Here is a 21,501-nt window from a genome sequence, read left to right as displayed (position 1 = left end):
ATCATCATTCGCTTTTGATCTTGTTTTCCCAGTCAGCATATCTTTTCTCAGTGTGTGTGCACAGATTTTTTTTTAATGCTGGTGCCTCCCTCCCTAGTAAATCTGTCATTGATGACCACTGTAAGCAAATCTGCTCTGAATTTTTTTTAGAGCTCGGTTTTCAAGTCTAAATATTCCCCCACCTTTCCCAGGTGCACAGGTATTTTGTTCCTGCAAACCCCGAGGCTTAGTCTTCCTTTCTAGTGTGCCATTTAGAGGGAACACTGGTTGCACTCCATCACACATCAGAGAGACACCTGAATTTATCTACAAGACATCACTTATCCTCGAATGAACAGATTACTCAAAAAAAGCACAGCAGCCTAACCAAGTTTCTTAAAGGACAATCTGTAAATCTGTCCAGCTGTTGAAACATTGAACTGACAATAGAATTGATGTTTGTGTTTTAAAATAATTTGTCCATTAGATGCACTTTAAAAGTTTAAACTAAGACTAAAACAATAATGTCTCTTTTTAAATTGTCTAGTAAATGGTTTAGTCTGACTTGAATCATACCAGTCAGATTTTTATGAAATCAAACTAACAGAATCTGGAAAAAGATGCATCAGTTTCCACAAAATAACTATGAAGCAGCTTTTTTCAACACTGGTGATAATAAGAAATGTTTCTTGAGCAGCAAATCATGCGGCATGTTAAAGGTATAGCGGAGGATCTTTCCAAATTTTAGATAAGACCCGCCCTCTCCACTTTTTGAAAAGTTTGATTGATTCACCGGAATGATTGACAATTAGGAGGACCAGTAGTATAGGTTACCCACCAGGAAGTAAAACATCCTCCGCTATACCTTTAATATGATTTCTGAAGAATCATTTGATACTAAAGACTGTGGTAATGATGCTGAAAATTCAGCTTTGCAACAGGAATAAATAACATATTAAAATATATTATATATTTATAAAATATAACTATTCACATAGAAAAGTTATTTTCAATTGTAATAATATTTGACAATATTACAGTTTTTACTGTATTTGTTTGATACAATAAATGCAGCCTTGGTGAGCAGAAGAGACTTCTTTAAAAAAAATACAATAAATGTGAAACCATGCCCCATGTTTACCTCTCTATACAGTATCATCTAATATGTAATATATAAAAGAATAAAGGTTCAAGTTTTTATTTTTTTCTTACCTTGGCTAATGACAGCCTTTCTATTCTTCCCATCCAGGTCAGCTCTTTCAATGACGTGGTGTTTGGCATCCACCCAGTACATACGGTGACCGGCATAGTCAATGGTAAGTCCATTGGGCCAGAATAGGTGTGTATCAGCAATTATTTTCCGATTAGAGCCATCCATGTTGGAATATTCAATGCGTGGCATATTTCCCCAGTCAGTCCAGTAAATCTTCCTAAAGACAGAGCAAGTGATGTTAAGCATAGTTGAATTTTAATGTAATAATATGCAGTTAGGGCCCAATGAATCAAACAATAAATGTCCTTTTGAAAACGGCATAACATCGGAAAAAAATGAAAGAAAACTCTATGACTTTATGCAATTTACAGTAATTACTGTGCATAGGTTCTTATCTTGAGGGCTAAAACAAAAAGTGCTTTTGAAGAAGAACTTACTGGATTTGCCGAAGTTTTCCAGGTTAGTGACACCAAATCTATAAAAAGTACTCCAAGTTTTGTTTGGGGCTGCTTTTTAAAACATGAGCGATTTATTTTGTAAGGACTGAAACAAAATCTAATAATGTCGCCCTAAAAATAATTCTTATTCTTTCTTTCTTTATTTCTTCTTTACATTTTCCATCATGCATCTTATCCCTCAGATAAATTATGTAATGCTTTGGCTTTTCTCGCATACAGCAAGATCTACATGCATCTGTGTGTAAGAATCAGTGGAAGCAAAGCCTGTCGAAACAAGAGCTAATTCTTGTTGGAGAGGGAGAATTCAAGCCAGATTTCATAAACCCCTTTGTCCTTCATGACAAAGAGCCATGATGAGCGTCGGCTGCAACTCAAGCCTTGTGACTTTCTCTGAGCAAATTGAGTTACGAAGTTTAGCCAGAAGTCACCAGAATGGTTTCATGCTCTGCTTACCATTGCTTATTACAGAACAACAACTTCTGGTCACAAGAGGGGATTTTTCCCCCATGTAAAAGAACAGAGGCAGTGACAGTTTTCAGTATATAAAATGATAAATGTACTGCATTTCAACACACATAAATTAAAGGGGTCTCGGCACGAGGAAAGAGTCTGATCTCCCTTGTGAAAAAAAGAGGTACACTTAAGAGGACTTTAAAGAAGAAAAACGTAAAGCTTTCAGACACTTTATTGCATGTTATGTAATGTATGTAGTTACTTCTATTGTCTTTGAGATGTGGTTTACGTTTACTGTTAAATGTACAGACAAGCGTTTATGGTAAACTAAAATACACTAAAATCAAATGTAAAATTTAATTACACACTAACCTTCAGTTCAAATTATAATCAAGTACTTCACATGTGCTTTAGTATGTTAGTCAACACATCAAAATAAGTGTATTTATTTAAAGCATGACAACATTTTTTTTAAATAAAATGATTTAAAATGTACTTCAAAGTAAAACTTCATTTGACATTATTACAAATTGAACTTTTTAAAAAAGTGTGTTAAGTGACATTTGTGTATTTATTGCGCAATGCATGTGATGAATATCGTTTTGAAGGATCCAGCATTGTTTGCAAACTGCATTCTACAGTTTATGTTTAGGAAAACACAACAGTCTGAATATTTACCCTTCAATGGGGTGCAGAGCAATTGCACGGGGTTTCTCCATTCTCTGCCATAAAAGCACTTTACGGTGTGTGCCGTCCAGATTGGACACTTCAATACGAGACGTTCCTGAGTCAGTCCAGTAGAGCTTATTTTGAATCCAGTCTATGGCCAGACCACCTAAGATATAATAATAATATAAAAAGAATAAGAATGAAAAAAGAATAAAATAAAAATAATCATTTTAAGAAAATAAAGAAGAAGAATAAAAAAAGTCATCTATATGTAACTATTATTCAAATGTTATGCATTTCTTTTCCTTGGGGAAGCAGAGAATCAAACTGAGCATCACATTAGAGAATATTAGAGCATCTTATGAAAATGTAACTTCATTTTGTAAAATAGTTTTAATATCTTAGAATATATATTTTTATAATGTAATATAATCTTTTAGACAGTGTATTAGTGCTGCATGACTATAAAAAACGTAACTGATGATTATTTACCTTGATATTTTTTGTTTTTGTAATTTTGTTTAACCAAAGCTTTTATTAAAAATTTTTTTTCTTCTTCTAAGCTACAAAAGCATTCAAAATAAGCCAATAAATGTTTACTTTACTGCTGTTTTATACATATATTACTGTCAAACTTCACATTGGTTCTCTAAACAGCATGAAACATGAAATTCAACAAATTATACACAAAGCGAGCAACATAATACTGGAATTTTTCCACTATCAATCAATGAAATTGTCACTAACTGATTTCAACAAAAAAAAAAAATAACTATGTTGATTCCTAAAAAAAAATTAAGCTGTTCCAACTAATTTAGATGGATTCCTGGAACCATAGCATGTATGTAACTAATTTAAGTAAGACATTACTGTTCAATGTAGCCAAATCAGTACCTTCATATCACCATAATCTCTATTCTTCAGCACAATGATAACCACAAAAACTTAAACATAACAGAAACACTTTTAAATTTCAAACTTTCCAATGTTGTTCCAATGAATTTCTTTCTTCTGCTGAACACATAAGAATATATTTTGAAGAATGTCCATAAACAAATGGTTTATAGGCCCCATTGACTTCCATAGTATGGACAAAATATACTATGAAAGTCAATGGGATCCCATCAACTGTCTGGTTACCGGCATTCTTCAAAAGATCTTCTTTTGTGCTCAGCAGAAGAAAGAAACTCATACAGGGTTGGAACAACTTAAGGGCGATTTATTATAACAACTTATAATGATGACATCATTTTCTTTTTGAAGTGAACTAATCCTTTAATTGCATCATTTACTCTCCTTATCCACTCCAATGTAAACATGTTGGGAACTAGAAATCCACTGCCCAATTTTCAGTTAATAAGACGATTTGAATGATTTCATACAACTTCATAAACATTTTTTAAATTAAAGCAGAAATTTCAGTTAAAATGACACGCAATATAAAGTTGGTATAATAACATTATTGTCAACAGGACTCATCAAAATAATGTTTGCAACTTAAAAGGTTTAATTAAAACAATAAATTAGAATGTTTTAATTACAACCATACATTTAAGTAAGTTGTGTTAATAGTTGAAAATAATTGTTTTATTCAAGTCAAAAAATATGATGTAATGTGGCTGAATCAACCTACAGTAAATACATGAATTGATATCACCAAAACTACATTATATGGGTTAAATCAGGTAGAAATAGCTCTTTAAAGTAACTGCAGGTTACTACTTTTTGCACTGTGGCGTATAGTGAAATGCAAGCAAGAGTCCTAAAATGACAGCAGTGGATATGAGGAATATATTGTGAAAATGGCAATATACTGCTGCTCACCTGGGCTCTCAAGACCCGTGGACACGACCTCCTCCACATTGCTACCGTTGAGGCTGGCTCTCATGATACGGTCCAGTGTGACATCTGACCAGAATACTAGCTCTTCGTTATGATGAAAGTCCAACGCAATGGCATTTTCCAGATTATTGAGTAACAATGTATACTCAGCACGGTGCGGTAGAACTTGTCGGATGTCAATCCGATTTGCAAACAACAAAACCGGTTCTGGACCTGGGAGAAGAGAACATGAAAGTTGGACAACTCTATTCCAAACCACCAATGTTTTGCTGATTTTATTCTAGATATTCAGCCTCACCCAAAGCCTTGCAACTGCGTTTGTCAGGTCGAAGCTCATAACCTTGAACACACCAGCAGTGGAATCCTCCTGCTATGTTGGTACAGCCTTGACTACAATAACCTTCATCCGCACATTCATCAACATCTGGGTTCAGACACAGAAGCAGGAAAGATTAGAGAGGATGAAATACAAAATATGAATAACATTTAGTTTCCCCTTTAGTTAGAGTAATATGATGATTCAAGAACAGAGAGATTGACTGCAAGACTGTACGGTTTAGAACCTGCAACAATTTCTAACACTACAGTGAACAAAGTAGCCAGAAACATCCCTGGATTTCTTCACTTAAAGATCCAAATGAGCTGTAATAAGAGCAAACATTGCTCAGTGATATTGTTCTAAGCTGAATTAAAAAAAGGTCATATAGGGAGTTGATGTGAAAGAAGGGTCAGCCACGCCTGTCCTGTCTCTGGAGATTGTCAAGCTTAATGTTGAAAGGTCCCTGATGACTTAAATCTTATATCGAGTCTTTTTTTTTTTAATTCCCAATGTTTTGCTGGTATAGTGTGAAGGCAAAACTGCTCTTTTAAAAATAGTTCATGCCAGTAGCAAGGTTTTATGTGTCCAGCAGTCACCCTACCAACCTGTATAATGGCCAGGTAGTGTGGAAAGCTTGATCTATTTTAACGGTTTGATCCCGCCCTCTTTATTACGAGTTTCAGCTTTTGCCCTCAGGATCTTGGTTCAGGTTCTACTCTATAACAGGTACAGACACTCATTCATTCCCACTGCTATTTCTATGTTAAATTTGGGTATGGGTGGAACAGGGTGTACTAGGTAGAGGGGATTTTGTCTGTGGCTCTTGTTGTCGTGGATTATATGTTATTTCTTGATGGTGTTTCTAATGTATGTTAGAAATTGTTCTGTTTGTATGCTGGCCTTGCTGCGATCAAAACTAAACTACCACATTTCTTACCCTCCTACGCTCAGTAATTCAGTGTTTATGTACTGTGAAGTCTTTGGCATGTTAGATTCTACTCCATAAAAGTTATTTATACCCTTGTATAAATAACCTGTTTAAATAAACTGTTTATCACTGTAAAGCTGCTTTGAAACAATCTGTATTGTATACATAGAGCACTATAAAGTATTGTATAAAGCACTACATAAATAAAAGTGACTTGATTTTTTTTCAGAAAGAAGTGCACTTAATTGTATTGAATGTGTACTTTAAATCTTACAATTAAATTATGAAGAAAATAAAAAGACGAAAAAATTGTACTTGCAGGAAATATAATATTAACTAAATAAAAGGCCACTTAAATGTACTTAAAGAGAGCACACTTTCATGACTTTGTTTCTTAACACACTTAAGTACACTTTTAAAGTGTAAAAAAAAGAAAAAGTAAAAGTAAATTGTACTAAATAGCAACTTCATTACAAATGTTAAATACATGACCTTTAGAGTGCTTTTTTGACCCACTTAAGTAGGCCTTAAGCACATATTTAAATGTATTTCATAATTCTACTGTTTTTGAAATATTTCTAAATTGCCAGTCATATTCGCCAGTACACTTAAAAAAAAAAAAAATTATTTATGAAATTACAAATAAAGATGAGCTTAAGTCCTACTTAAGTCGGTCAAAAATACTCTAAAGTTGTACTCAACTAATTGCATTTAATATAAATTTAATGTACAATACATTTTCATTTAATTGCAATTAACAAATAATTGTAATTAAGTCTCCGAAAACATTACGTTCAGTTAGCACTTAAGTATTCTTAAGTACGGTATATTATTTCCTTAAGTACTGTTTTAAAAAAGTAAGCTAAACTACACTTCTATTGTGTGCCAAACATTGTTCTTTTGCCATTTATTGTAATTGCCATTCATTTTTATATGCACAAGGAGTCTGACAACAGACTGTGTGCTCCACAATGAGATCTAATCTCACTATCATCCAGTCTTTCTGGGATTAGATGAAGAAACAGAAAAATCTGAGAGAAACTACATCTATAAGAACTGTTGCAACATCTCCAAGACACTTGGAGAAATCCATCAAAATGAATGTATATAAACTGTACAAATATACAAGTGCATAATTCATATTATAAATCAGTTTATAAATCCTATGCAGAATTTATCCAAATATAAGAGTAAAAAAATATAGATATCTACCTATACCCTAAGAATAAAACACACAGAATCCTGTTTAAAAGTTTACATCCCCTTGCTATGAAACTTTCTTTTCTGCTGTCCTTTGTTTTTTCCCCTTGTCTATTGCTCACCTCTGCATGTCTTCCCATCCTGTGTTAATGTGTAGCCGGTGTGACAAGTGCACTGCACCAGACCTCGAGACATCTGGCATTTCTGTGAGCAACCTCCGTTGTTAACATTACAATTTTCTTCACTTGACTTGGAGCCTATAAACACACAGGCAAACATTTGAATGTTAACCAAGAGGGGGGAATGTGATGTTTTCAGCAGAACTACCACAGTTGTCTTATGTGAGATTTCACATGCGCTTGTCTGTTTGCATGCAAAAGTGGATTTTTGTAGACTCACGGCAGTCCTGGAATGGATGTTCATCAGTCCCATCTTCACAGTCTTTGATGTCATTACAAACCTTACGCTGGCCAATACAGCGGCCATTCTCACACAGGAACTGATCTGACGCGCATGGAGGAGTTTCTAAGAAACAAGGGGAATGTAAAAAAGAAACTGAATAAGACAATAAAAAAGCAAGTAATGCAGCAAAGGTGATTGAGCAGATATTAGAAAATATTAAAGCTTTTTGTGCACATTGTCAAGATATATGTGTCGATCATTTCAGAAAGCAAAACTAAGTATGCACAGCGTGTGAAAGTTTAATTCTTAACAACTCTCTTAAATTATTTTACAAAATACTTCTTAAAGATAATATAATATTAATGAAATAAAAGGCCACTTAAATGCACAACATGTAAGATTTTTGGATTCAATTATCCAAAAACCACTAGAACAATGTTATATATTTTGTCAGAGACAATACTATTTTGTAGGGCTGCCCCGACTAAAGATTTTGCTAGTCGACTAGTAGTCGTATATTTAAGCCATTAGTCGACTAATCGCACGTTTATATTAATTTAATTACTTAAATACATACTGGGGGTTGGGGGCAGATTATGCTTATTCCACGCTCTAGCGCACACATAAAGCTTTCTGCAAAGCACCAGCAAAAGTAAAGATTATGAATGTGTCGAAAAAAAATTAGCAATGAGCCCTTTTATTTATTTATTAATAATAAACTAGTGTTTTCTGTTTTGACCAAGTAAAACAGCACTGCGCTGTTTTAACCCTAACCACACAATTTGAATTTGTCAAATAAAGAGGACTGTATGAGTATTAATTCAGAACTTGCGGCTATTTCATTAGAATAAAATAAAATAATGTGAATAAGTGATCAATTGAAAATTGTAACAATGCTCGAGTTCAGGGAAGGAGGCGGCAGGAACCGGAAAACTTTAAACGTAACTTCAATAAAAAATAATAAAATCATACACAAAACTAAAACAGCAAAGTAAAACATCCTAGGCTCTGGGCTCCGCCCTGCTTCATAATACTGTAATACATTCACTTGTGCAGAAATCACATGAACATGATTTCTGCCTGAGTCCTGTCGGATTGCTTTACGTTCAGAATAAGCGACCTCTAGCAGGAAAACTTACATTAAAACTTACAGCCTTAAAGAGGTAAAAAGTATGTGTTGGCTTTTATATTCCTCACCTGTCTTTTCACAGCCTTCTTCATCACTGCCATCAGAACAGTCATTTTCTCCATCACAGCGCCATGATAACCGCACACATCGACCAGACATACAGCGAAACTGATCAGCCATGCACATCGATGTGCCTGACGGTGAGAAAGAGGCATGTGACATATGTGAAATACACTCACACACACAAATATTACAATAAAACAGTTACTCACTGCAGTTCTTTTCATCTGATTGGTCGTCGCAATCGAATTCTCCGTCACACCTCCAGCCTGCATTTATACACATGCCACTGCTGCACATGAACTCTGCAGAACGGCAGGGTTGGTGGGAGGCTGCGTTCACACACACACACACACACACACACAACCAAATCAGACATACAACACTAAATCATCCTAAAACACTACTCCCATAAAAATTATATTTAAACTTTTTTTGTCATGTATATTTAAATATAGGCCTATATGCAATTACACATTTGTAATGAAGTTGTAATTTAGTAATTTATGCGATTTAAAATATATTAAAATTAAATGTAATATCAGTTAAACAAAAGATTATAAACCAATGATTAAAAATTTACTTTGTAATAATGTCAAATTAAACGTTTTACTTTAAAGTACGAGTACTTACACGTTAAGAAAGTACTTAAGTACACTTTAGTGACCTTTTATTTCATTAATATTATATTACCTGCAAGTACAGTTTTAAAAAATAGAAAGATTTGAAGATTTGAAGTACACTACAAGTGCACATTCAGAAAAAAAATAGGGTTTTATAATAAGGGTTGTTTCATTAAAAATATTTTAGGTATATTTAAGTGCCTGAAAACATTACATTCAGTTAGCACTTAAATGTATTATTACCCTAATAAGTATGCTAAAAATTATTTCTTTTTCACAAAGGAAAATTTATAGAATTATTTCTAATGATTGTGAGTAGAGAGTGAAAAGAGGCATTTCAAACAAAAGGAAGTTATAACAGAGTAAGAAAGAATGAATGATCCTCACAGCAGTCAGACTCATCAGACCAGTCACCGCAGTCGTCATCTCCATCACAGTGGTAGATGTCCAGAATGCAACGACCATAAGCACACTGAAACTCCTCAACACTGCATGTGGCTGTCATCACATCAGATGCTGGAGAGAGGAATTATGTAACACGAGTTACACACCCACACACATGCACCATGAAACAGTCCAACAAATCCCTCAGCACAGTTATTTGCAATAAATAAAAGAAAAACAAATATAACACAGAAAGAAATACAGTCCCAAGAAGCAATAATTGGGATCCAAGCATATAAAAAAGTACAGAAATGTACCACAATTTAGCAGTTTTTTATCAATAATGGCAAATTTCCTGTGACCAACCTCAGTTATGAGAATCTTTAAACCAAAAATTACTTTCTCAAAATTCTGCAGTCTATGTGTACCTGGTTTTGTGAAATTTTATTAAGTTCAAGTCTGAATATTTTTTGGCTGGCATCTGCAAAATTACTTTTTGTCAAGAACTTTTCTACACTATACATGCAGAGTTGAAAAATCTCAAATAATTAGAGAAATTTGACCTAAACATACAAATTTCTCTACAGCTCCACCAATAAGGCATGGATAGAATGGATGGCATGGGATGGGATGGGATGGGATGGGATGGGATGGGATGGGATGGATTGAATGGAATGGAATGCAATGGAATGGAATGGAATGGATGTTCATTTGACACATAAGCACATTAAGAAACTCAGAATCAACTTACGGCAGTTCTCTTCATCAGTTCCATCTTTGCAGTCGGTGTCTCCATCACAGTACCAGTGTTCTGCGATGCAACTTCCATCAGAGCAGCGGAACTCTTTATCAGAGCACTTCCTCTTATCTGGACACACATACAAGTCATGCACAAAAATGGTTTGAGATGTGCATATGGGACTGTACAGTACTACTATGAAGATTTCTCAGAGCCGAAATAAAAGCAAATGGAAATACAGCTGCAAGAACCAATAGGCTCTATGCACCATCGCTTCCGCATTTTCTCTCAGCCCGCCCAGTTACATCCGTAAAATCATAAAGTGAATGATTGTAAAAAATATTGTGAGGCAGTTAGCTGTCACACCTAAGAGTAAGAAAGAAAAGGGCTACATATATTTCGAGCTACATCGACAACTTTGACGGTGAGTATTCTCTCATATCATGCGAAATCCGACTAGCGAATCGGTTTCTAAAATCGTTGTCTCGGTTTCTGAGAAAATTAATTTTATGAAAGTTTTGCCGCTAGTACACTTCGCTATAGAATGCGCTATGCGGAAGTAAAGACGCTGGCTGAGATTCTACCGGAAATACGTCAGCAGCGTTCGTGCATAGAGCATAGAGCATATTGTAAGAACAGGCACTCCCGTATCATATACATATATGTTAATGCATATTATAATGCAAGGTTATGAAGAATTTCTGGGCGGTAGCCATGTCTCTGGCCTTTGAGATAAATTTAGATGCTACAAAATGGACCATTATTCATAGCTTTTGACGAATAAAGAGCTCATGAACTGTGTGACCTGCCAGTTTCAGGGCTGTTATACACATAGCGAGTAGCTTGAGCGGGGAAAATACGCATGAACAGCATATTTTTATTTTGGTGTCTATATTTAAGGTTATAGCATTCACATTGGGAGCATGAGCTATAGGATGTTGTGTCCTACATGCAGAGACTTGTTTTGCTGTCTAGCTCACGCTTTACTCATGCTTTGGTGTTTCCTCCGAGTAGGCAAGGTAGGCAGTGCCTCCTCAATAAAGTATGGCGTATTATTATAAGACTAATTAAGTAGTAAACAACCAAGCCACTTGGATGTCAAAGTTTTTTGTCATGTCAAAATTGAAATGGCCTGAAAACATGATTGGCGTTATAGCGGGGGGGGGGGGTAAAATGTGACATAGTAATATATATAGTTATATATACACCAGTAAAATGTGACAAAATTAAGTGTAACTGGGAAATTAATTTACATTTTCATTTACATTTTTACAATTCACAATTACAAGCTGTGAGGACTTTGCCGCCAATTTCAGAACACCACTGATGTTGTGTTTGTTTGCCATCCATATACACTACAAGCAAATGACAATGTTCTCGATTACTCCCTCCTAAAACACTCTTTATAATTTGTGCCTGGTATTAAAGACAATGATTAGTGCAGTCTCACATAAATATATATTTTTTAGCAGAGTTGCAGCTCTGACATACATATTGTAGGACACATGACCAGTATGAGAAAACAACGTGACCATGTTTGCTTACGCCCCACTCACGGAGTGTGAAAAATCTATCATGCTATTGAACATTGAATCTGTTGGGATGAATATTTTGGCCAACGTTTTGGACAAACTTCTTAGAAATAAGTAAAAAGACATGTTGCAGACCTTGAAGAACTGATTAGACAACCTTGTGTTGTAAAGTTCATCTGAATATTTTAATAGACTCACGACAAGAAAGCACAAGGTCTGTACAGCTGTCATTGCTGCAAGGGGAGGAATCTTTAATGAACAGCGAGTCTGAAGAACACTGCATTTAATTAAAATGAAAAAAAGTCATTTATATATGAAACTTGTATGTTTTGTATTTAAATGTATTTGTAATTACACATTTGTTATGGATTTGCAGTTTAGTACATTTAAAATATGTTAACCTTCAATGTAATATCAAATAATACTACAGTTAAAAATTATAAAGTACTTCACATGTGGTTCAGTAGTATGTTAGTCAACATCAAAATAAGTGTGCTTTAAAACACAACAAAAATATTAAAATAATAAATTAAAATGCACTTTAAAGTTAAACTTTTAATCACACAGACACAGAGACCGACATTCATAGATGGACAGATAGAGACACTATTAAAAACACTATTGTTCTCTTTTCAAGTAAATTTAATTGGTCTTTTATTTCACAACATATTATCAGCAAGTATGTATTTTTTAAATATACTTTAAATATATGAAGTACACTACACGTGCACATTCAATACAATTTAGTGCACTTAATTGAGATAGAAGAGCATAATCTTCTCTTAAGGGTACATTTACACGACAACGATATGCTTAAAACTGAGAAGTTTTTACTTTTGAGTTTTCTGCGTGCAGACGACAAGTCAAAACGATCCTAATTCACGCGGATCCACGAAAACGACTGTATTTTTCTGCCAGGCCATTAGATGGCGATGAAACACTATAGACTGAACACGTCTTCAGAGATTCGTGTTTTTGTTGTTTACACGGAAGACCGTTTTCAAAAACTTGCACTTTGAAACCCGCTTTCAAAAGTTCGCGTTCTCAGGGACCACCTTTGTCGTGTAAATGAACGGCCCAAACGCATAAAAAGTTTTACGTTTTTAGTTGAAAATGGTGTCGTGTAATCAGCCCCTAAGTCTCAGGAAATTATTTGTTGATGGTATAAACTTTGAAATGGTCTGTTCTGTTCTCTTCTGTCCCTTTTGCTCTATATTGCTCGTTCCTTTGTCCCCTGGCAGGTAAGTGATTAAGACCAGCTGGCCCCAATTACAATCAAGGACGACCTGTCTGTTGTGTTTGGTTAATAGGAGAAATAGAGAAAGCATTAATGCCTGACACACACCACACTACTCTCCGGAGCATGTCTTTCTCCTACACCATATACTAACTACCAACTTGTTGCTAAACTTAACTCTTTCCCCTCCATTGATGGAAATTTCCATTAGACACCGCTTCCCCGCCATTGACGGAAATTTCCGGCTTTCCGTATTTTCACTGTTATACGCTATTACACATTTTCCTCTAAGAATACAGAATCTCCAGATCAAAAGACATGTGAAGAAGAAGCAGAAACAAGCGATATCATATGCAAGCAGATGCATATAAAATAACAATCATCAACATTAAACAGCATATAAATCAAAACTGCCTAATGTTACAGAATGAAATGGACGAGGTATAGGACAAGCATTTCCATCTATGTTTTGATTATCGTTCTGAATCCAATCTGGGTGTAGTCTTTGACAAAAACACAAATTTTTCAGCGTTTTGCTCAAAATGTTGCTTTTTTTATGAAACTTACCCACATTCAAGTGTTGATAAAAGAAGAACGCACAGATAAAGTTTAAAAGCAGAGGGTGTGTTCTTTCTTTTGATATATCGCATGTACATACAACCTGAAAATTGTGTGAAAATGATCAAAAATGCTGGTGGTGGCTGGCAACTTCTTTTAAAAACGCTGGCGGTGAAAGAGTTAATGCTGCTGTTTAAATTCTATGACTGATTTTGTACGTTGTTTCTTCTCTTCCCCGGACCAGGGAGGATGTAAGACCTCCAAAATTCAAGACATGCTGAGACCAGAGGGTGCAGCTGAAATCTGAATTATCTGAAACTGTCTGAGTAGGTACTACATTTGAATTTGAACTAACTTTGTGGCTGTTAAAAAAGTATATTCTATACAGTATGAATATGGGTAGTATGAATGAAATTCAGACGTACTACATCCATGTTGTTACGGTCACCTGACCTACCAGCGTCAGTTGCGTCACTTCACTGCCATTTATAAATCTCCTCCAGTGGCCTTATGGGATAGTAAAGTGTCCATCGAATGCGCACTTTCAGAATCTCACCAGAAGTGGTAAGTCATCCAGGTACTTTTCGCCTGCGTTTTTTTTTTTTAACACTATGTATTCGGAAATACTACTCCCGTGGTGCTGTTTTTCTGCATACTATATGCTAGGAAGTATTCAATTTAGGATACAGCGCAAGTTTTACATATCATCCAGAAAGAAGTATAAAGGAACTCACCACACTGCTCGTCACTGTTGTCTCCACAGTCATTGTCTCCATCACAGTACCACAGGCTGCGGATACAGTATCCATTCTGACAATGGAACTCATCTTCCTCACATTCTCGTGGTGCTGCTCAAAAACAAAAACCAGATATATGCTATATGTTAATACCAGACAGATGGTGTCAGCAATGGGTTCACATAGATCAAAAATATGAACTGTTTTCCGCAAAACAAAGTCACTTCGTTTAGTTTAAGTAGGGCACTATGATTTCCGCAAGGTGGAAAACGTGGACTGAATCGCAGAAATTCAGAATTGCAGAATTCTTTTTTTGTGAATATCACACATTTATTAAGGAGCATCACAAAAAAAAATCTATAAAAAAATGTTTACATTTTAATTTAATTGCATTTTAAAATATTTAACAAAATATTTCTTAGAGCCACATTATTGTAAATAAATGTTTATACATTATTCAGTTATTTTTAATGAACTCAGTTGGCTATACATGTTTTGTTTTTTTATATTAAAAGGCCCTAAAAAATTCTTTGTTCAAATTTTAATAAATTATTGTTAAATTGTATACGTTTCATGACTTTAACTAGACATACTTTTGATAACTAAAATAAATAAAAAAAACTGGCCAATCCAGAACAATTCTAAATGGGGAAAAAAAGGGAGATGGGAAAAAATAAATGATTTCATAGGGCCCTATATTAACTATTAAACTGTTGCTCCTCAGTGCTCCAGAAAAATATAGCAACACTCTGCAGCGACACAATCCAGTGCACTGGTGGCGCTCACATCATTTTATTGACACTGCAGCATTAAAATGTGATGCTGCTTGTATTTACACCACCCACCACGCCAGACAGATCGACACCAGACACAAGTGTATTTCTGCACCGCTGCACTTTTCCTCGCCATACAAAACAAAACATAATATCAAACTGCATCAAAGCACACTGGAAAAGTGTGTGGGGGGGGGGGGATTCTGATTGAAATACATTTTCCCCCACTCCCTGTTTAAAACAGGTTTCATATTACAGTATTTTACATGGTTTTATCTTTATGTAAAATTTTTCATGTTTATTACTGAACCTTTTTATTATATTGCCCTGACAGTCTGTAGCAAAACGCATATAGTTAAAAACATACAAACGGTCTTAATTGCACAAAACTGCTTTTCTTCAACGTGAATCAAAATACACAGGACATGCAGTCTTAAAGCAGTCTTTGTTCCATTTTTATTATATGCCACTAATTCACAGAGAACGGTCACATCATGCCATTTAAATGATAATATAAAACAAAAGGACAGACAGAAGCCGAGAGAGAGATACTGAATGTAAGAGATAAGGCAGCCATAGAGCAGTGTGGTGGAAAAGACTCTCACTGTACAAAGCATGTCAATGAAAAATTCATGGAAAGCTTATGGCAGACAGACCCCCCATCATGAGAAGAGCCTCAAGAGTACAGCGCTGAGAAATATGGGTCAGATGCAAAGATGCTTCTGTTTTTCTCTCTCTGCCTCACACTCACAGATAGACATACTGTTCCTTTATACATACATACATACATACATACACACGCATAAATACAGCTGCGGCTTGAACTGAGGTGTCAAATCTAAAGATTGTCAAAACGCCATTTATTGTTGACTTTAATGATAAAATGGAAAGAATTTGAAAGCTGAGACTTTGTTTCTTATCAGAAGTAACAACGCTTTTATTATTGGATGGGAGGTGCGCTACAAATAATGTGAGGTATAGGGAAAAACAGTGGACCTGGCAACCCACATAATTTACACTGCCAGTCTTAATGCACAGATCTGATCTTTCGACCAGATCCGATTTTCTGGCCCGCCTGTTTACACTCACTTTAGACAGGTGGGTATCCGTTACATTAATTCCCGGTCAATATGATTTTCGGAGTTTACTGTCCACATGGTACACCCTGGTTTTTAATGGCCGTGCTATTAAAATGATTTCTATCATTCATGTTGGGTGGTCATGATTATTTTCCAGCATGGACAAGATAACAGCTGTCATTACTCATGAATGTTTCTGACGGAACAGATATATAGTCCGGAAATAATTTACTTTTATCTACAGCTCAGATCTAGAATTCTGAAGTGAAATAAAGTAGCCCTGTAATATTTTTTTTTAATGAATTCAAATTAATTAACCAGTGAGTGAGTGAGTGAGTGAGTGAGTGAGTGAGTGAGTGAGTGAGTGAGTGAGTGAGTGAGAGAGAGACCCAATAATGAAGCTTATTGGTTTAAATTGCAGCGAAGTTATCACCTCATTGCTGAGAAAAATAATGTAGGTTTCAGTAGTGAAGTTGTTTTATTTATAGAAGTCACGGGCAGCTCCTGAATGAAAACCAGCTCCTGAATATTTCTGTGTTCGCACAATTTATTTTCTTTACAAAGATAAATATAAAGTTCCCACCTCAATAAAAAGGCACGTCTGGAAAAAAAAAGCTATCTTTTTGAATAAACGTGTCGTCCTCGCCTTGTAGTGGCTTGGAATTCAAAGGGAAATGGTATATGCGTGTTTAGACGGAGGTCGGACGTCCAGATATCGGATATGTATCTGATTTAAAACCACATTTGGAAGTGGCTCAGATCGTATATATGGATCTCGTGCAGATTTTGGTGTTTACACGTGTGCAACAAATTTCGATCTGTGTCAGATGTGAGTAAAAGATCAGATTTTTTGTTTCAGTGTAAACGCAGCCTTATGATGTAGGGAAAAAAATAACCATTCCCTGCTTGCAGCAACTTTCATCTTTATCACAGATATTTTGCGCCAATTTCCCAGAATGTGACGATTTTGTTCTCTTGAACACATGGGATGGAAACACTGCTTTAGTTGCAAATGATGTATGCTATATTCCAATTTTGTGCACAAGTTAAATTCCCAACTTTAAATGGAAACATAATAGTGACCATCTTTGAACTTCAAAAGGAAACAAAAGGTCTCATAAAATAATTATAGTATAATTATTTTATGATAGAACTGCTGCTCTCATGCACTCATGAATGAACACAGGAGGGTAACATGCTGAGGTCAAGATCACTAAATAATAAATGTCCTTTCAGTTTGTTTCACACCAAAATCATGTGCTTTCAGAACACTAGAATATACAGCATGAGGTCTAAATCATTACATTTTTCCAAACGTTCTCTTTTTGTGCCCCACAGAAGAAAGAAGTTCGAAACGTTTTGAATTGAATTGAATTGAATTGAACGTGTCTATGATTAAATTCATGTTCTTGTTCATTGGACGTACTTCTCATCTGATTCGTTTCACTGAAAGCTTTGTATTCGCTCTGAAACACTGATCTCAGACCATCATACAGGCTTTACCTTTCTTCACGGCTTCTGTTTCAAGTAAAACATGAAACTGCATTTATACAGGGCTAAGAGAAGCTTTGTGACAAACACTCTTAACCCTCCAATGCTCCTGATTTATGGGTCACACTCATACTCCTGGTTAAAAGTGGACAAACACCTCAAAAGTAACCCTTTTCTCCCAAGTAAAAATATATAAAAGTAATATTTTTGTTCAATTATTTGTTATTTAATATTTTGAGTGAATTTAATGGCACTAAGTAATAATAATGCAATAATTATCATACATTTATTTCCACAGTTCTTACAATATAATTAATCCAATTTTTTTTTTAGTATGATTATTTTTCAATTAACGCCTTTATTGCTGTGTGCTATTTTGAATTGAAGATTGTAATGTCAAGAGGAGTAGAGTTTTCTTTTTTTATGACCATTTAACCTTTTTGAATTACGTCCACAATTTTTGTGAGTGTGTGTTCACATAGCAAGTGCCACAAAAGTCACCAAGTGTCATGCATACCATTCCAATGAAATAAAATATTTTTGTAAAAAATGTAAATGTAAAATTTTTCAGTCAAAATTTAAACATGCCATTTTAAATGAATTAAATATACTTGAACTGTTTAAAATGTAAAACGTAGAATTGCAGTTCAGCACAGCATCAGTCTTGGAAAGAACAAACACCACCACCAAACAAACATTTTTTTTAATCTTTAAACTATGTATATAAAAAAAGGATAAATATACTCACGACAGTCTTGTTCATCGGAGTCATCCTCACAGTCATTGTCTCCATCACATAACCATGAGCGTCGGATGCATTTTCCATTGTCGCAGTGAAAGTCTAGTGGCGAGCATGTGGGTAAAACTGAAGGAATGAGATCAAATTAAGAAAATTAAAAAAGGCAAAAACATATTTCAACTTCTGACATTTTGAATGATAAATAATTCTAAATTATAAAAAATATTAATATTAATAGCTATAATCCTTGTTAATTGATGAATGTATAATACATTCGTTCATGAATTGGACTGATCCGACTACATCTGTTCTCGAGTCAACAACTCTGATTCAAATGATTCGGTCAAAGCGAGTCTCCAGTTAACAATTCACTGAATTCATAAGTCTGACTCAAAATGAGCCAAAAACGGGAGATCCTTGGAGCTTGAGAGCGTGTGCGACTGATGATGGTGCGAAAAGTAGGTGTAACGGTCACCAGCTGGAGTGCCCTTGAGAGCCACCAGAGGGCACTCCACATCAGACACTCACGTTCACTTTCAGACTACATTTCCCATACTCACTGCCCGGACTCATCATCTCTGATCACTCATCACAGTCACCTGTACCTCATTATCACTGATTGCATTCACCTGTGTCCCATCACCCTGTTAGTCTCAGTCTATTTATACCATGTTCATTCATTCACTCACCGCGAAGTCTTGTTTGTGTTACAATGCATTTCTGAGCATTCTCCTGGTTTTGGATATCTTGCCCTGTTCCCTGGATTACTCTCTTGCCTCTGGTCCCTGCCTGTTTTGTTTCTTTGTTTGTTTCTTTGTTTTGACTGCCTGTCTGTGTATGACTCTTGCCTGTACATTGGATTACGCCTCTGGATTGCCCCTTAATAAAAAGCTGCATTTGGATTCTCAACCTTCGTGTCTCGGAGCGGTTCGTAACAGAAGGTTATTAATGCAGAAGTTTAGGATTAATTCTAGTAAATGTCAGTTTGCTTGTGAAATAAATCTGCTGTAAAAGGGCGAGCTACTAAACCCATTGTATGAAATGCTTGAATGTGGTTATGTCCACATTTGGGGTTTTAAATAAAACATAAACATGTTAAAATAACGCAAATTAATTCCCAAGCATCTTCCATGCAGCTGTAGCAGGGTTTTTTTTTGCAATTTTTGCCCGGTTTGACGTCTGTTTTGTATTGTTTGTTTATATTTATCAACACATTTTTCCCCATTTTTAGTTAATTTTAACTTGTTTGCACACTTGAATAAGCAGTTATTATCAGCAGATGTCAAGTTTTGGTAGTAAAATTAAATGTTTTCTTACTTGCAGATAAATCGATATTAAGTGAAGCTTTCCTGTAGCTCAAACAGTAGAGCGTTGGTGCTTGCAACGCTAAAGTCATGGGTTCGATTCCCAGGGACAGCAAGAACTGATAAGAATGTAAAAGTATGTACCTTGAAATGCAATGTAAGTCGCTTTGGATAAAAGCGTCTGCCAAATGCATAAATGTAAGTGTATACATAATCTTCCTTACTGAATAGTGCTGGCTACCTGACCGTTCATAATTCATATTGATGTCAGACTTTTAACTTTTACTCAAGTACTTGAATTGTGTTCCACTGGTAAAATATAGAACATTTTCTGTGATGGGTAGTAGTCGAGGCAAAGTAGCGTTTTACGACAGACTAATTGTAAAATAATTTTTTTCAGCTTAGATCATCTCTATGAGGTGTCCAGAACAACATACTAAAAGTCCTAAGAAATCCTAGTTGAGGAAATATGTTAAATTCTCATCAATCCGAGATGTGTGCCAATAAGGCCAGGCAACAATACACCCCAATGGGGCAATTTTTTTCCTTTACTCCTATCAAAATGTTACTTTACACAATGAAAGTACCCATGAAAAGTAAAAAAAAATTGTATTACAAGTTTCTTTGAAAATGAATATGAATATGCAAATGAGCAATACACTAATCGAATATGCCCAAAATACACCCAAATAGGCTTAATTTTTTCTGGCTGGCTTGGAGCACTGGCACGGTTCACACCATTACTGCCTTTTGCTCGTAGAACAACCGATGTGTTTTCATCACTGAATGACTCATTACATATTTTACACTTCTCCATTTCTCCCTGTTTACATACATTACACACTGCATAAACAAAAAAGAAAAGAAAAGTGTTGTCTAGCAATGAAATTAGGCCCAATAGAATGTGCTAGTGCTAGTAAGCTAACGTTAGTAAGTTTCATTAGACTAGGCGATGCTACTTCAAGATGAAAAGTAGTTTTGGCCTTAAGCAAAATGTGTCTACAGTAAAATGTCTAGTTAGAAAGGAGTTGGTCACTTAAAATGTTCTGATTGGGTTTCTAGCCTATTGCTATTGCTAGCTTCTCATAACACTGCAAAGCTATTTAACAAACGGTGGAAGTCTGATGTGTGGCCCGCCTGGTCTGAAATACTTGCTAACTACAAAAAGAAAAGCAGTTTTGGTGTCTGGCAAAATTATTTTAAAGAGCTGGAATGTCTGGAAAGTGTGTCTATCTGGTTTTTCATCTGTCTTCTGTGTGAGAGTGAATCGTTTAGTTGGTAAGAATGACTTCTGGCTGTAATCTCGTAATCTTACCAACAATACCAATCATTTGAAAATCTACCAGCCCAAAATTTTATCTCAGCACGTTACTAATGACTAAGATGGCTATTCTGACTTTCTTCTGATGTTATCTGGGGGAATGTCATTAGGTAAGGCTTGTTCGCAAATAAAAAAAATAATAATTTAGGAAGCAACTGGAGGAAAGATTGTGCAATCAATTCTTAAAGCTGCCGTCGGCAAAAAATTTGATCATATTCAGTGAAATTGACACTATAATCCGACAGAACAACATAAATAAGATGGTTTTAGAAAAAAAACAGAGCTTCTAACTCCACCTGGAGCGTGTTATTTGTTTTGCAAAAATCCACCGC

General features: G+C 35.3%; 1 protein-coding gene and 1 long non-coding RNA gene across 4 annotated transcripts in view; one reads left to right on the top strand and one right to left on the bottom strand.

Moving 5' to 3' along the window:
• Positions 1-21,501, bottom strand: part of lrp4 (low density lipoprotein receptor-related protein 4) — a 97,880-nt gene that overhangs the window by 32,200 nt on the left and 44,179 nt on the right. For all 3 annotated transcript variants that reach the window (XM_082151189.1, XM_082151190.1, XM_082151188.1), the window contains exons 3-14: positions 18,554-18,670; positions 14,460-14,573; positions 10,411-10,527; positions 9,663-9,791; positions 8,865-8,984; positions 8,661-8,786; positions 7,461-7,586; positions 7,184-7,318; positions 4,913-5,038; positions 4,597-4,827; positions 2,782-2,938; positions 1,192-1,409 (exon numbers count right to left, since the gene is read on the bottom strand). In XM_082151189.1, the coding sequence (XP_082007315.1) occupies positions 1,192-1,409; positions 2,782-2,938; positions 4,597-4,827; positions 4,913-5,038; positions 7,184-7,318; positions 7,461-7,586; positions 8,661-8,786; positions 8,865-8,984; positions 9,663-9,791; positions 10,411-10,527; positions 14,460-14,573; positions 18,554-18,670 (1,716 nt within the window). The remainder of the gene's footprint in view (positions 1-1,191; positions 1,410-2,781; positions 2,939-4,596; positions 4,828-4,912; positions 5,039-7,183; positions 7,319-7,460; positions 7,587-8,660; positions 8,787-8,864; positions 8,985-9,662; positions 9,792-10,410; positions 10,528-14,459; positions 14,574-18,553; positions 18,671-21,501) is intronic.
• Positions 18,685-20,547, top strand: LOC309486590. Its single transcript, XR_014201607.1, has 2 exons — positions 18,685-19,006; positions 19,486-20,547. It is a non-coding gene; the product is annotated as an uncharacterized lncRNA (long non-coding RNA).

Source organism: Leuciscus leuciscus, assembly GCF_965113295.1.
Source record: "Leuciscus leuciscus genome assembly, chromosome: 2".
In the NCBI taxonomy this organism is placed as follows: domain Eukaryota; kingdom Metazoa; phylum Chordata; class Actinopteri; order Cypriniformes; family Leuciscidae; genus Leuciscus; species Leuciscus leuciscus.
Note: the sequence above shows the minus strand (reverse complement) of the source record. Positions and strands in the feature narration are given on the sequence as shown.